The 17,379-nt window shown below is 49.9% G+C and overlaps 1 protein-coding gene across 1 annotated transcript in view; it reads right to left on the bottom strand.

Annotated features, from left to right (window-relative positions):
• The window catches only part of RAPGEF5 (Rap guanine nucleotide exchange factor 5), a 249,155-nt gene that overhangs the window by 204,789 nt on the left and 26,987 nt on the right, over window positions 1-17,379 (bottom strand). Inside the window, exon 2 of the mRNA XM_062179032.1 lies at window positions 412-462. Within this exon, the coding sequence (XP_062035016.1) occupies window positions 412-462 (51 nt within the window). The remainder of the gene's footprint in view (window positions 1-411; window positions 463-17,379) is intronic.

Genomic DNA, 17,379 nt, shown 5'->3' on the forward strand with positions numbered 1-17,379 from the left:
TTCCACTAACAACTATAAATATAAATCTCACTTTATACACAATGTTTTCAGCATAAAAAATCCACTATTTGTAAAATAAAGTGCTTCTACTGATACAGCAAATTGAAGAATACTTTTTATATATTTAATATTGTATCTACATTACACTGACAAGGCATTCATGTAAAGGACTTGGAAAATGGGAAAATCCGTATTTTTTTTTTTTTACCACAGAGTGAACACCCTGGATTGTGACACAATGGTCTCAGACTTTTTTTCCCGTGTCCTCCCTGGTGGGTGTGGGGCAGGGCAGAGTGGGGAGGCTGTGGCCCCGTGCAGTCAGGACACGGGTGGCAGGGATGAGCCCAGGATTTCTGCAGCAGGATGCAGAACCTAGTTACCGACAGTGCGATCGGAGAGGAAGAGCCGTACCTGGGAAGGACTATGGTCAAGGTAGGGGTTGGAGATTCTTCTCGACAGAGTCTGTTTGAAAAGAAAAGAGAGGGCATTAATGAGACCGACACAGAAATCTTTCTACTGTATCATCCGTCACAGGGCTACGTCCGGGAACTGTCCGTGCTGAAACAGTGAGCTTCCATCTCAAGTTCCAGGTCAGCGTCCCCATTCCCACGCAGGGTAGGACGCAGTGAGCATTCTCACCCACAGCGTCTCCCACTTCCCCCAGCCTTAAGCGCATGACCAGCGAGACCACAGTGGAGAGCCTGGGATGTGTTTCACTCCTGTTCATTTCCTCACCTGGCCTGGGTTCCACTTCTCCTTTTCACTTCCACGTTCACCACACCATTCGGATCTTCACCATGGTTCCTGCCAGCTGCCTTCAAAACCTCCCCAACCTGATCTGCCTCCCCCTCCCCCCATGCACTTTGCTGATGGGAGTCAGTCTCCCACCCCAGACCTACCACAGTTGTCTGAAGAACCTGCCACTCACAGATGCCAGCCTCCGGACACCCCCATTTGTCCATGTGAAATCCCTGAAGTCCTCCACCCTCCCGGAAGTCCATGCCTGCGCGGCCCCCTCCCGAGCGGAGGGCCCCTGGCTGGGCTTGTCCCACCTCGGAGCTCTCTGCTCCAAAGAGTGTGCCCAGGAGCTCTGCACGTGCGTGGGCTGTGTGTGCTTTCACCCCAGGGGATCCACAAGCTCCTGGAGGAGGTGCTGTGCTTCTACTCCTAGCACTTAGCCCTGCATAAAGAAGTTTCCTTCTTTTATTCATGGATTCAGCTATTTCTAAATCTCAAGCCACTTAATAAGCATTTGCTGGATGATCTGAATTATAGGAGCTAATTTTCCCTGCCTAACAATCCAGTCAGCAGCCCACATATGCTTCAGCACAACAGAGAACCATTATCACCTCCCAGGGCAGCAAGGGAAAAACAGAAAAGCTAACACTGGTGGAACTTCCAGCCCGGGCTGAAAAGCTCCTCGCGCCTCCATTCCAAGGCTTGCTGTCTTTTGAGATCCCATAGTTTGTAGTCTGATGCCTCCACTTCTGGCTAAATCTATGAAACACATCCTGCCCGTCACTCTCCAGCACCTGAACCTTCTACCAAATTTTAGCCTAAAAAGAGAATTTCCCTCCCGTGCCTTCCCCGCTCCCACACAGCTTATCTTCTAATACAACTGATAGGCAATGCATCCAGAAATGCCCGTGGATACTCTGCTGAGATCTGCAACTTGCTCCAAAGAAGGCAAGTTTTACATGGCAGACAGCCATCGCTAATTCCCGCCCTCCTGATGTAGCCTACACACACCCCTGGTTGCCTTCAGTCCTCTCGCTTACATAACACATTCACTTCTTCTTCAAATACTGAACACTGTAAAAGCTGGGTAATGTACCAGCTTTCTAATATGAAATGGATCATCAAGAGAATTTTTGTTTCTTTTCCCTAAAGGGGAGACTTTGAAAAATCAATATGGCAGAACAGAACTGACTCTCTGTATTACTCATCCAATTGCCTGAGTCAGCTCAGGAAAGCAAACACGTCTCATGATCTAGTTAAAAGGGAAATCTTTCAAGTAGAAACAAGTTCCAGAAAACCGGGACAGGGGCATTTTCACAAAGCAAAACGAGCCACTTGCCTTTCTCTCTGCTGCCAACCTCAATCTGGGTGCCGGCACCCTCACACAATTCCACCCCGCAGAAACTTCCCCCACGGATGGCTCCTTTCAAAAGATGGGTAAGGTGAGTGCATGAAGTAATGGGATTCTTCTATACCGAACAGATGAGGGATGGATAAGCCAGCAGCCCACAGGGATTCAACAAGGGCCACATAATGAGAGCTGCCTTTTACAGGACACAATTCCTGGACTCGTTGTCACAAACTCCTGTGAAGCCCTGGCTTAACGGGCCCCAGGGGAGCTTGGTTTCATTAACACTTGAGGATGGCAGTTCTCAGACCTGTTAGCCGGGCAGTGGGGAAGCCTCGCGGCTCTTTATGGAGCTCTGTGAAGGACTGACTGCTTACAGTTACAATAACTATCACAGCTCTCTGCTTCCCAGAGACCAATTCATGTCAGTTCCCAGTGTTGGCCAAAAATAGCAAGTGCTGAAGAGTGAAGGAAAAAAAGAACTTAGGGGAATATTCCATCCATGATCTCACTTTGAATGCGTAGCAGCAAAGAGTTGTTACTTCACTTTACCCGAGGAGCACTGTGGGTCAATTCATGGGTACCCTAAGCCACCTCCAGAACCGCTCTGCTGAGAACCCTTGAAAACTCAACCCACTTCCACTTCAACATTCTTTCCTTAAAACACAGTGAGTGACTCGGCTGTTTGCATCTCCTGGCCCAACTCCTGGGCTTCGTTTCTCCTCTCAGCCGTCCAGGGCTTCCCCACATTGCTCCTAAGGCAACTTACTCCCATTCACCTTCAAAGAGGAAGCACCTTCTAAGTGCCCCACCGTGCACTGGGGAGCTTCTGGGGACACACATGAACAAGACACTATCCCTAAGGTAGGAAAGCCACTTATCAAAACACATAGATTCTAGAAAACACTGTAAAACCACCAACTCTGGGGCAGGCATCTGGTCCAGCGGTTAAGATGTCCGTATCTCCTCAGAGTGCCCAGGTTCGAGTCCTGGCTCTGCTCCTGATTGCATGTTCCTGCTCACGCACACACTGCAAGGCAACACATGAAGGCGCAAGTAGCTGGACCCCTGCTGCTCAGATGGGAGATGAGGATGGAGCACCCAGCTCCCAACTGTCATGGGTACTTGGAGAGTAACCAGCAGTTGGGAGCTCTCCCTCTCTGTCTCTCAAATACTAATAAAAACAAGAACAAACCATGAATCCTTTATTAATCCTGATTTGCCTATTAGGACGCTGCTGGTCCACTGATCAAATGGCTCTCACCACGGTATTTCATAAACATAACCCAGGCACGGCGACTGCCATGGCTGTGATATAAGGTTGTGTGTCCCTTAAAGACCTTGGTCCCCATAGTCTCATTAAATGTACAAAAGAGGGTGAAAACTTTGGTGCTTGGAGGCGGGGCCTTTGACAAGTGATTGGATTGGGTCGGGTTGCTGGGATGAAGCCCTGTGATGAGTCACAGCTTTATAACGAGAGACACAGGCAGAGCCAAGCGCAGCCTCTGGCCACTCTGCCAGCAAGGACACCATCATCACACGCTGAACTAACAGGGCTGCCGGATCCTGACAGCGAACCTCCAAAACCATGGGCCAACACAAACCTCTCTCCCTCGTAATCAGCCTGAGTTAGGCATTGCATTATGGTAATTACGGTAAAGCGCACTAATACACTGATGATTCCTTTTTTCATTTTATTTCTGGTTTCTTAGATTTACTTACGGTGGATGCAATGATTCTTTCATGAAAGACACACAGATCCCAAAGAGAGAAGAATGCTAACAACACAACTGATTTTAATTCTAACTTCTTTCTCCTCCTTCAGTTTTAATAGGCGATAGAAAATGATTCCCTGAATGACTCTAAGAAAATTTCATATCTTATATATGTATTTAAATACACATAAGAAAATCCTTTAGTATTCATGAATGTAGTTACAGGCAAAAAATAATGGTATAACTACCTTTATTTTGTTTTAAACTTGGGCATCCACTAAAATTACACCATAAATGTCACGGGTCTGAATCAAGCATAGAGCTCATTCCAGAGTTGCTAAAAATATCCTGCTCCACAACGTAACAGCCTTAAGGCACATTTTCCAGCACATTTTAAATGCTGTCTTTCTTTTTTTTTTTTTTTAAAGATTTTTACTTATTTATTTGAGAGGTAGTTACAGACAGAGGGAGAGACAGAGAGAAAGGTCTTCTGTCCATTGGTTCACTCCCTCAATGGCCACAATGGCCGGAGCTGTGCCGATCCGAAGCTAGGAGCCAGGTGCTTCCTCCAGGTCTCCCATGCGGGTATAGGGGCCCAAGCACTTGGGCCACCCTCCACTGCTTTCCCAGGCCACAAAATGCTGTCTTTCGATTCCCTTGGGCTACTAAAGGGCAAGAGGCATGAAAGGAGTCAGGCTGAACTACTTCAGTCAGCACAGAAGTGTGCACCGTCCTGTTACTGACCTGAAACAACAAAATCCACGCGTACCAAACTTACTGGAAATGCAAGAATTCGGCTCTTGATACAAATTCTGTGATCTTCAGCCACCGTCCCATTCCCATTCTGGGGCAACCAAGTAGAAGATGAGGATGAAATGGTCGGAAAAGCACCTCGAGTTCTTACCAATCTAGGAAGTCGGGAGCTTCCTGTGTGACTGCGGCACTCGAGTTACGAGATTAGAGAACAGAACAGTAGCGAAAGGCTGAGCTCCAGTAACCTGACCAGGAGATGCCTAAGACTGCAGGGCCTTCGTCTTTTCTTTTTCAGATTTATTCATTTATTTGAAAGGCAGAGTTACAGAGAGAGAGAAGGAGAGGCAGACAACAGAGAGAGAGAGAGAGAGCGTGCGAGCGAGAGAATCTTCCATCTGCTGGTTCACTCCTTAAATGGCCACAATGGCCCAGGGCTTGGCCAGGCTGAAGCCAGGAGCTAGGAGCTTCTTTCCAATCTCTCATGCGGGTGCAGGGGCCCAAACACTTGGGCCACCTTCTGTTGCTCTCCCAGATGCATTAGCAGGGAGCTGGATTGGAAGCGCTGTGCCTGGGACTCAAACCAACACCCATATGGGATGCCAGCACTGCAGGTAGCAGCTTAACCTGCTGTGCCACAGGACCAGTCCCCTGTGGCTCCTTCTTAAGCCCCAGCATCAACACACATCGCAAACAACACTTGACCAAGGAGAAAAGGCCAGAAGCCCAGCCAGCCTGCAGACTTGAGAAATCATCACAAGTCAGGTCAAGTGAGCACTGGCGACGTGAGCCAACTGCTGAGCTAGAGGGACAAGGAAGCCTGACTCTCTTTCCACGAGTGCTGGTTGCAGGTCCGGCCAGCACCACTGCCTCCGGGATGCCAGGGACGTGCCGACAAACAGCAGCCAGCCAAGATCACAAAGGCCATTTGTAGCATCATCTTCTCCACAGAGCATGGCCACATCAAAGTCAATGGCATTCTCAAGATGCTGAGATGTGTGAAGAAAGATAGGGGCCCGTGCTGTGGCAGAGCAGGTAAAACCCCACCTGCATGGCTGGCATCCCATATATCTGCTGGTTTGAGTCCTGGCTGCTCCACTTCTGAGCCAGCTCCCTGCTAATATGCCTGGGAAAGCAGCAGATGATGGCCCAAGTGCTTGGGCCCCTGCACCCACATGGGAGACCCAGAGGAGGCTCCCAGTTCCTGGATTCAGCCCAATCCAACCCTGGACATGGCAGCTATCTGTGGAGTGAACCAGCAGATGGAAGATTTCTCTCTTTCCTTCTCTCTCTGTAACTCTGCCTTCCAAATAATTTTTTTTAAAAAATCTTTTTAAAAAAGATAAAGTAGAGGCTGGCGCTGCAGCTCACTAGGCTAATCCTCCGCCAGCGGCGCCAGCACCCCGGGTTCTAGTCCCGGTTGCTCCTCTTCCAGTCCAGCTCTCTGCTGTGGCCTGGGAGTGCAGTGGAGGATGGCCCAAGTGTTTGGGCCCTGCACCCGCATGGGAGACCAGGAGAAGCACCTGGCTCCTGGCTTCGGATCAGCACGGTGCGCCTGCCATGGCAGCCATTTGGGGACTGAACCAACGGAAAAAGGAAGACCTTTCTCTCTGTCTCTCTCTCTCACTGTCTAACTCTGCCTGTCAAAAAAAAAAAAAAAAGATAAAGTAGAATGAAAGGCAAGATGACAAAAATGCTGAGACCCTCTTCTTTCCTGAGCACCTTCCCATACTAATCATTATCACTTAAAAAATAATTACACCCTTCTGTTTCTATTTTCACAGACAGGCCTGAGGGTCAGAGCAATGAAGCATTTTATCTAATGTCCCAGAGCTGGAGGGTTAGAGCCGCGTCTGGGACAAAATTCTGTCTCCAAAGGCGTCCCTCTAATAGAACATGCTGAATAGTGTGACACAGTAGTCAGTTAAAAGAAATGTGTATTAAGAAGTCACCAGTGGGGCTGGCGCTGTGGTGTAATGGGTAAAACTGCCATCTGTGATGCCACTACCCAACATGGGTGCCCATTCAAGTTGTAGCTGCTCCATTTCCATTCCGGCTCCCTGCAAATGGCCTGGGAAAACATCGGAGGATAGCCCAAGTGCTTGGGTCCCTCACCTACGTGGGAGACCTGGAAGAAGTTCCTGGCTCCTGGCTTCAGACTGGTCCAGCCCTGCCATTGTGGTCATTTGGGGAGTAAACCAGCAGATGGAAGATCTCTCTCTCACTCTCTTTCTCGCTCTCACTCTCTCTCTCTCTCTCTGTAACTCAAGCTTTGAAATAAATAAAACAAATCTTAAAAAGTCACCAACAGCATCCACCAGATCTAGTGATGCTCATCTTTGGATATCAACAGAGCCAAGTGGGAACAGAAGGAAAAACAAAACAGGGGCCTGGTCCCACTCAGATAGACTGAATTGGAATATGAGAGCAGGGCCCCAGGAGCTTTGTTTCCTGTCCCCAAGTCCCCCCGGAAGGTTTGCGTAAATCTGTAAAGACACGCGACTGAGAGTGGCCACGTGAACCTCTCCTTGTCCACTTCAGCTCTGGGGCTCGGAGCACTCCTCAAACATCACCTCCTTCACAGGGAGAGGGGGAGGGCCGAGTTATACCCCAGCAGGGCCGGGATCGCTGGCAGAACCTGCGAGTGGCTTGCACGTAGAACAAAGAGCTACTGTTGGGCAGATCCCACCCTGCACCTGCTCTTGGGTGTGTGGTTGTGTGCACAGCCCATCCGAGACAGAGCACTGAGCCAAAGCGTCTTCCCGCCTGCATGGTGGCAGAATTCCTTCACCCCTCCAGGAGGGGCAGACCCCTCCGCGTGGCACCCACAGCATTGAGGCTGCCTTTCCATTATGAAAGCGCTCTATTCCAGTATGAACGTGTTTCCTTACTTAAAAGCTAAAGCAGAAAATGAAAGAAGGTCCTAGGGATACTTGTAAACATTTCACAATCTCGCTTGCCTAAGGGGATATGTGGGCAAGTGCCAACAGCTTCTGGGAAAACACACACAATGAGCACAACCCAGACAGCCCCGGAGACTCATCAGTTCCATTTTATCCAGGCCTTGGGAGATTGTCTTTCTTCTGGGCCAGGTCTGCACACAAGAGAACAGTAAGGGGCTAGCAGGGTGGGTGTCCCTGGTTAACACAGTCACAGAAGAGCGTCTAAATTTTAGGGATCAAGCAATTAAGGATATGGGGAAACTGGTTCACTGAGCAAGTTTATCTCCACTTGTCTCTGATTTCCTGACTTATATTAACATCAACCTCTCCTCCCGCCCCGCCCCCAGGTCAAGCCTGGACTCTAAGATGAACTTCTTCATAGTTCAGTTGTCTGAAATTTGGGGAGTGGACAGGAGGCAGCTTCCCACCGGTCAATTCTGCAACAAGCTGAGCAGTGGAGTAAATAATTAAAAGATGAGATTACAGCCCGTAGAACCAACATCCACGAGACCATACTGGTGTAAATCAATACTCAATGCGACAGAAAGAGGACAACAGGAATCCGTCCTTCGGCAAGCACTGCAGTGCCAGACGCTGCAGGAAAGAATCTTCGGTGTGTGGGGGGCAGGGAGGGCACAGCAGTGGGATGCGATGCTCGGTCTGTGCACCGTGGAAGGTGTCTTCCCACAAGATACTCCCAGGTGCAAAGGCAGGCATGGTGACTTACCTAGACAGCACCTTAATCCCCTAATAAAAGCAATGGTCTGTTGAAACATGCTGACTCACCTGCCTCCTGATAGGAGGGCCTGAGAAAGGAACCTTGATGACACTGTCATCAAAACACACACCCGAATTTAACGAGAAAGTGTCAGACAACCACAAGCTGAAGGGCCTCCTTTGAAAGAGCTGGCCTGGACTCTTCCAGGAGACCAAGAGAACCTGAGGAAGCATCCCAGATGGCAGGGGGCCAGAGGAAGCTGCTGTCTAAAGGCCCTGGGTGATCCAGAGAGCGGGGGTCCATGAGGCATCAGGGGGACCGTGAGCGCGTCTCCGCACTAGTATCCACCCTCGTTTGGACAACGGTACTGTGAAATGTTAACGTGGCTGTAAGCGAACTGCCTATGTATGACTTGCACAACTTTTAGGTCTGAATTATTTCGAAATGCAAAGTTCAAAGAAAGTAAAAGTGCAAAGGAAGACACGGTGTCTTCAGAGATGCAAGCGATGGTTTATTAGGAAAATGCTAACGTCACCTGTCTCCCTCCCCGCCCACACCAACACAGTCCCCCCAAAACACTCAAATTTTATCTCCAACTGCAGCGCTTATTTCTTTGCAAAAAGCTGCGCTGCTTTTAAAGCAAAGTCCTCGGCCCGCACAATGCAGCGATTGCCCTGGCTTTCCTAATGTGCTGGCCTCCAACCTTTCGCACAAGTCAGATAAGTCTCCCTAAAACATCTCCGAACACAGCACCTTGCTGAGGTGGGGTTTTCTTGTTGGCTCATTTTTTAGGTCTGCTTCTCGAGTTCACAATATTCCAAGCCTTTTTTTTTTTTTTTTCGTTAATAACTTAAATTTACTTTTACTTATTTGAAAGGCAGAAAGAGACAGAGTCGTCCCATCTGCAGGTTCCGGCCCTAAACATCCTCAATAGGCAACAGCTGAGGCTGGGCCAGGCCAAGGCCAAGGCTGAGAGCAAGGAACTCAACCCAGGTCTCCCACATGGGTGGCGGTGACCACTTGGGCCATCACCACTGTCTCCTAGGGTGTGCCAGGCCTGCGACCCAGGCACTCCAATCTGGGATGTGGGAAACCTAAGTGGCGTCTCAACCCCTTTACCAAAACCCAGCCCCTGTTTCAAGTCCTTAACCTGGCAGCCAATGCCCTCCTCATCTGTCTACTTAGTCCGTGCTGTGCATCTGGATTTGTGTGTGTGTGTGTGTGTGTGTAAGGTTTACTTACTTATCTGAAAGACAGAGACAGATCTTCTATCTGCTGAGTCACTCCCCAAGTTGCTGCAACAGCCAGGGGCCAGGAACTCCATCCTGGTCTCCCAAGTGAGTAGCAGGGGCCCATACTCGGGCCATCTTCCACTGCCTCCCCAGGTGCATCAGCTGGGAGCTGGAATGGAAGTGGAGCAGCCAGGACTCGAACCGGCACTCTGACATGGGTTGCCGGCATTGCAAGCGGAAGCTTAGCCTGATGCGGCACAATGCCGGCCCCCCATCATCTGGATTTTACTGCACAAAACACGTGCACCCTCACCTGTGCGTGAGCCCCTACGGTGACCTCAGCTCTCTGAAACCTCTCTGCATTTCTGCATCCTGCCTTTCCTTCAGCCCCCACTAATGCTGTGCAGAGCCCACCCACACCCTGAGCCTCCCCTGGGTAACCTCTCCCTCCACTACTTAAGTGCCTGTCCAGGCTCCATGTGCAGGAGCAGAGCTGTCTCCCCAAACTGGCTCACAAAGCCCGGAGGGACTCATGCACTAACTCCGGTAGGGCTTTCCACAGCTGACCAGCCAATGGGGACCCTGCCTGATGGCTAGTGTCTAGTAACCCACAGAGCTTCAGGACACGTGGTAAGGCGTGCCAGGACCACCTGCCAATGTGTGGAGCACATGGTCAGCCCTGCCCTGTCTCCACTCCTCTTTTCTGAGTCGCGGTGCATGGTGGGTCTGGACAGAGGGCTGGAGTATGCAAGTGGTCTTCACAAAGCCCACGGAAAATGTGTATCATGAGACAACTGTGCATGGATTTTTCACTTCTGATCTTTTAAGTCCTTTGTGAGCTTTTTGAAGTTCTTTCAACTACACAAGCAGCCTACTTGCACAGACTGAATAACTTCCATGTTCCTTTTAAAGATCCACTTGAATACCAACGGTTTCTTTGCACTGGAAAACACTTGAGTTGTCTTACATGGGATCTTTTCACTGGACACAAAGTTCTCTTTTCATTTCCTAGCTACTCACAAGCCAGAAAAGAAAGAAACCTCAGAGTAGCACCTTCCTTCCCTTCTTTGATACCTGGAAACAAGTTAGTCTCTTGGATGTTTCTTGTCAAGTTGTACATAAATTTTTGAAAGCTACAAAATAATCCAAAAGATGGGAAGAAGAATTTAGCGCAGGAGTTCCACTTCTGATTTCTCAGTTACTCAGTTAACACACACAGGCCCAGCGTTATGGCACAGCAGAGTAAGCCACTGCTTGCAACACCAGCATCCAGGTGAGCGCCTGTCCAAGTTCCAGCTGCCCTGGTTCTTTTTTTCTTTTTAAAGATTTATTTATTTATTTGAAAGGCAGAGTTACAGAGAAGCAGAGGAAGAGACAGAGAGAGGTCTTCCGTCTGCTGGTTCACTCCCCAAATGGCCGCAATGGCCAGAACTGCGCCGATCCGAAGCCAGGAGCCAGGAGCTTCTTCCGGGTCTCCCAGGCAGGTGCAGGGACCCAAGGACTTGGGCCATCTTCTTTTGCTTCCCAGGCCATAGCAGAGAGCTGGATCAGAAATGGAGCAGCTGGGACTCACACTGGTGCCCATATGAGATGCGAGCACTGCAGGCGATGGCTTTACCCGCTCCGCCACAGCACCAGCCCCTGCCCTGGTTCTAACCCAGCTCCCTGCTAATGCACCTGGGAAATCAGCAGCAGCAGATGGCCCAAGTGCTTGGGGCCCTGAACCCACGTGGGAGACCCAGATGGAGCTCCTAGCTTTGATCTGGCCCAGCCCCAAGCCATAGCCCTTTGGGGAATGAACCAGGAGACCAAAGATTTGTCTTTTGTCCTCTCCCTGTCCCTCCCTCTCCCCTTCTCACTCTGTAACTCAGCCTGACAACTAAATAATCTTAAATAAATAAATAAGACAGAGAGAGAACCTCAGAAATGCAGTACCAAAAAGGTCCTCTTGGGATCACCTGGCTCATTTCACAGCCTTCAAGTAAACTCTGGGAGACAGCTGGGAACCAGGGTTAAGGGCCCCAGGACAGGAAGGCAACTCTGGCTGCTTCCTACAATAAGAGCAGGGGTCGGGAGTGGCCAGCAAACCATCCGGGCCTCCATATTCTCCATCCGGGCCTTTGCATGGAGTTTCATGGATCCTAATCTAGACTATCGATCCGACAGAGCAGGGGAAGCCTCCATCGCTGCCCCAGAAATAATATCCCAGTGCTTACCCAGCTATGGGTGAGAACGCTTTCATTCCAAACTAAAATCTGAGATCTGATTTTGCTGCAATATAAGACTATTTCCTCCAAGAAGAAGACACACTTCTATCTTTGCTTGTGTTACATAACAGCAGTAAAAGGCAGCCAAAAGTTATTTTAGGATTAAAACAAAAAGTAGGGAGGGTAAGGGCTGGCACTGTGGCATGGTGGTTTAAGCTGCCGCCTCTGACTCCAGCATCCCATATGGGCATCGGTTCATCTCCCAGCTGCTCTACTTGATTCAGCTCCCTACTAATGGCCAGGGAAAGGCAGCGAAGTTTGGCTCAAGTGTTTGGGCATCTGGCATCCATGTGGGAGACCCAGATGAGGTTCTTGGTTCCTGGGCTCACGCTGGCCAGTGCTGGCCCTCGTGGCCATCTGGGGAATGAATCAGAGGATAGATCTCTGTCTCTCCCTTTCTCTCTGTAACTCTTTCAAATAAATAAATAAATCTTTAAAATAAAAGTAGAGAGAGAAGGTACCAAGCAAAGGGCACAAGGTTGCAGTCACCCCAGACGGCTCAGTCCCAGTGAAACACAGCAATGTGCTACTGTACCAGGGCACTTCAGAAAATTCGTGGAAAAATCAAATTAAAAGATAAGTTTATCTGGATGCATAAAGTCTGACATCCACGCATAGGCTTTTTTTTTTTTTCTTAAAGATTTATTTGAAAGACAGAGTTACAGAGAGAGGTAGAGACAGACAAAGAAAGAGGTCATCCATCTGCTGGTTCACTCCCCAAAAGGCTGCAACAGCCGGAACTAGGCTGATCCAAAGCCAGGAGCCAGGAGTTTCTTTCAGGTTTCCCAAGCAGGGGCCCAAGCACTTGGGCCATCTTCTACTGCTTTCCCAGGCCATAGCAGAGAGCTGGAATGGAAGTGCAGCAGCCGGGACTCAAACTGGAACCCATGTGGGATGCTGGTGCTGTAGGTTGGACTTTAACACACTGCACCACAGTGCTGGCCCCATAGGTTTTTTTCATTTCATGCATTTTCTATGAAAATGTTAAAGTCCCTTAATATACTTAAATGTTTGTTAAAGGATGGGCATAAAGGGTTAAACTGTTGCTTGCAACAGCCACATCCCATATCACAAGAGCTGGTTCTAGTCCCAACTGCTCCACTTCCCATCCAGCCCTCTGCTTATGGCCTGGGAAAACAGTGGAGGATGGTGCAAGTGCTTAAGTGCTTGGGCCACTGCACCTGTGTGGAGACCTGGTAGAAGCTCCTGGCTCTTGGCTTCAGCCTGGCACAAACCCTGGCCGTTGTGACCATTTGGGGAGTGAACCAGCAGATGGAAGACCTCTCTCCCTCCCTCTGTACCTTCTCTCTGCCTTCCAAATACATTTAAAAATAATCTTCTTGAAAATTGCTAAGAGGATATATCTTATATTGTGCTGTCTTCCCAAAAAAAAAAAAAAAATTTAAGATCAGGAAGAAGCTTCTGGTGACGAGTGATAAGTCCATGGCATAGACTCTGGCAGTGGCTTCACAGGTCTAAACTCATTTCCAAATGCATATTAATTTTTATTGTACCCATCAAATATGTAAAGCTTTTAGAATGCCAATATACATCAGTAAAGTAGTTAAAACAAAATGAAAAAGGAGCAATTCATTTCACTAAGTCTTCCCTTTAAATTGGGGACTTCCAGCTCACGCCACAATCTAGACAAGTGTAGACCACAGGAGACTGATGCTGAGAGTCCGACAGACAGAAGCACTGGCAAACCCAAGAGCACAGTGTGCCTGCTTCAGACTTCTGGACCTGGCTCACAACTGTCCCCACACCCGTATGGCTTGTCTCCTCCACACTGCAGCTGTCGTGGAGTGGGTTAAAATGCATTCAGACGCCCCGCACTCCCCTTCGAGTTCCTTCTATGTGCTTCCACAGCCTTTCCGTCCACTTATCCTGGGACTTCCCTGAATTCATGCTAAGCATCGTAAAGACGGTTCTCACTAGTAAACATCCACAGCGCCCACCGTGGCGCACACACAGTCACCTCTCACCAAATGTTGGTAAGGGAGACAAAGCTAGTGTTTCTCGCACCTTCTGCAACTCTGTTCGTCTCCCCCTGTCTGGCTCCTGCCCTGCGCACTGCACCTGCCCGTCTGGGAAGCCGGTCTTGCATGTGGGTTTGGAGTGGAGCTCTGCCTTCACCCTGCTTGGGTTCAGAACCCATCTGCCCCACTTGAGAGTTCTGTCCTTGGACAAGGTTTTTACTTCTTGGTGTCCCTGTTTTCACCCCTAAGGGGTGAAGTAAAAGCTATTCCTAGGGTTACTGTTAGGATTACATGACTTTGGGGCAAGCCTTTTGCACAGCACTTAGGTTGCCTACATCCCATATACCAGGGTTTCTGGTTCAAGTCCCGGCTCCTGTGCTTATGGTCCAGCTTCCTGCCAATGTGCACCCTGGGAGGCAGCTCAAGTACGTGAGCCCCTGCCATTCCCATGAGAGACTCAGACTGAATCCCAGGCTCCTGGTTTTGGTCTGGCCCAGCCTTGGCTAATGCAGGCATTTGAGGGCAGTGAACCAGCAAGTGAAAGCTCTCTCTCCATCTTTCTCTCTGTTTTTCTCTCTGTGTCTGCCTGCCAAATAAAATGAAAATAACCAAAATTTTCTTTAAAGGGATTCAGGGACCTAAACCAGTGATTCTCAAATGCCAGCTTGCATCAGAATCACCTGAGGGCTCCTTAGGTACATGCTGGGCCCCCTACCCAGAGTTTCTGAATGGAGGAGACGCCTGAGAGGCCACAGTTCTGCCAGGTTCCCAAAGGAGGCCTACACTGCAGGTCCTAAGACTATACTTTGAATACCACCAACCTGAAACTGCATAAAGAGCTTGGAACACTGCCTGCTCGGGGCATGTTAATTATGGTTATTATTGAGCATTCAACAACTTTATAATGTGCACGGATGTGAGTCCTTTCTCTTAGATTGTAAGCTTCTCAAAGGACAGGACCATATCCCCAGCACACAGCACAATACCCAACACAAAGCAGACCAGTGGAGCACTCCCAGGACTCTCTGTACCCACGGTTCCTCCTGGTCAGAAGGAAGACTGGATGGGTGAGAGATAATCCCCCCACTGACAATATCCCCAGGGGTTTCACACAAGCATCTTCTGGAGATGGGCGGTTCATTCACCCACATAACCCACGAGGGTTAGCTCCGTTCCCATGCCTGGGGGTCTGGAAGAGCTAACCTGGAACCCTTCAGCTGTTGTGACGTTCTTGGAACCCAGGTTCTTTCCCAAATAGGTCTGGGATTTCTCCAGGTGCCTGCTGATGGTAACCACCAGCTGTCACCATTGTTAAGAAATCAAGCTGCAGAGTTTTAGGTAAACAGCAGGTTTACCTGGTCCCTGACAAGTGGGCACACTGCGATTCACTCAAACCTAAGCTCTGCTGGTTAGGACAACGCATCTTCCTCACAGCGCCCATATCTTTTTTTTTTTTTAAGATTTTATTTATTTGAGAGGTAGAGTTACAGACAGTGAAAAAGAGAGACGGAGAGAAAGGTCTTCCTTCCGTTGGTTCACTCCCCAGATGGCCGCCAAGGCGCCGATCTGAAGCCAGGAGCTTCTTCCCAGTCTCCCATGTGGGTGCAGGGGCCCAAGGACTTGGGCCATCTTCTACTGCTTTCCCAGGCCTCAGCAGAGAGCTGGATTGAAAGAGGAGCAGCTGGGACTAGAACTGGCACCCATATGGGATGCCGGCACCATAGGCAAAAGATTAATCTACTGCTCCACAGAGCCAGCCCCGAGCTCCCACATCTTTTAGTAAATAGCTCACTTTAGGATCAGAACCAGAGAGGTCTACAATTCATCATGCATTAACTTAGAAGACTCATGACAGGTGCGCTTCCAAGGTTAGACCATGGGCCCTGCACACTCCTGCAATTAACCCTATCAGCAGTGCCTGCAACCCCACGTGAGGACTATTAGCACTGTGGAAGGCCACTCAGGGCAGCCAGAAACTCTTCTGCTGCCCGGCCTGCCCAACTCCCCCTTTACAAAAATTATCCTGTCGACAGAGATAAAAACAGAGCTTTTCAGTGGTCAACACCCTACCACTTGGCACGAGCAGTAGGCCTGTGCTTTCTAGTTCACCCTGATCACAGATCACAGTGCACTTATTTCACAAGCCCACGGCCCGCTGCCACTCGAGTCTTCCAGGTTTGTGAACCTTTATTTCTCCCGGGTCCCTTCTTCCTCTTGCACCAATGTCTTCTTTCAGGTCCACTCAAAGCTCGCTTTATCACCACACCAGCGTCTCTGGCGTCCTTCAACCTGGCTAGTACATCTGAACACCATCACCTGTCATCAGAACTACACTCACATGTGTGCTGCATCCCCTCGGAACGTTCCCAGCGGTGACGTCCTACACACCGCCTCTCAATCTGCTGAAACTGGAGTCTCCCAGGTGCTGGGTCCCGGGCGGGGCCAGGGCCTCCCGCGGCTCCTGCCACTCTCTGGTGGGAGGAAGCCTGGCTGTACTGAATGTGTTTCAGTGCCACCGAGTTTCTCGCCTGAACCTCAACATGTTCCTGGACTTCCAAGGAGGCTCCCTCCCAGTAAACCCACCCTGAGTGAAAGACACTGTCCATGGAAAATGCCACCTACTACCCCCACCCTACCAACATTACACTTCCACAGCCCACGTCACCATGGGGTCTTGGTTGCTTCTTCTCCCAACCATGTGGCTGACTGGGAGCCACCCAGTTCCTCGAGAGAGGCTGGTACCGTGTGCCATCAGCCTGGGAAGAGGTCAAAGTTCCAACTAAGCAAAGCTGTTTCTGCTACAGGCCTGTTGCTTTTGGCCCACGGCAAAGCTGTAAAGTCGTAAGATGAACCACAATAAAATGGGGACCACTTGGATATCCTTAAGTTATCCAACTCCTTGATACTGGTTTAGAGTCTCCTGCCTCTACTCAGTCTCCTTTCTAATCCACCCACTTAATCATTTTGTTTAACTTGTCCAGACAGCCTTCATTTCCTCCGAGTCATCACAGAGAAACTTGTGTTAAGTGATCTCCCTCCTCCACGTGACCTTCTACGCTGGCCTAAACAGCCACCAGCAGAACCAGCAAACAGAGCCAGCGATCCCGGCAAACAGGAGAGAAACACAGCACATGCCTGGCAGGTGGCCAGCCTGTGCCGGGTACTCTGGCACTCCTGGGGGCCCCTGGGGCCCGGGCTTTCCCTGGAAATTCCCCCTTCCTGGTAGCCCGCTGCAGCCACTACTCACTGGGGCCCTCTGAGAGAGACTCCTGTGTGCTACTGAAGCCACCCAGCAAGTAAGGCCACCGCAGCTGATGTCACACGGTAGCAGACAGTCATCTACAGCCTTCCTCCAAGAGGGGCTCAGGACCGGAGCATCGGCCTCCCTGGAGAGCCTCTGTGGCATGCAGACCCCCAGGCTCCACGCTGGCCAGAGCTCCTGGATCAGAAGCCGCAGCTTAGCCAGGTCCCCGGGAGAGTCCCAGCACTGCCAGCCGCCACCTCGGCAACCCCGCTTCCCACCACCAGGGTTTCTAAATCAGCGAGCCCGTCAAGCTATCAACCAAAGCCACCCTGCCCCCCAAAAAAATTATACGAGAAAACTTAAGATGAAAATTGCACACAAATACATAAAAGGTGTTGAAGAATCCCCAGAGTAAACAAACCTGCTTAATGCGACATTTCCCAAAC

Source organism: Lepus europaeus, chromosome 20 (assembly GCF_033115175.1).
Source record: "Lepus europaeus isolate LE1 chromosome 20, mLepTim1.pri, whole genome shotgun sequence".
Classification (NCBI taxonomy): domain Eukaryota; kingdom Metazoa; phylum Chordata; class Mammalia; order Lagomorpha; family Leporidae; genus Lepus; species Lepus europaeus.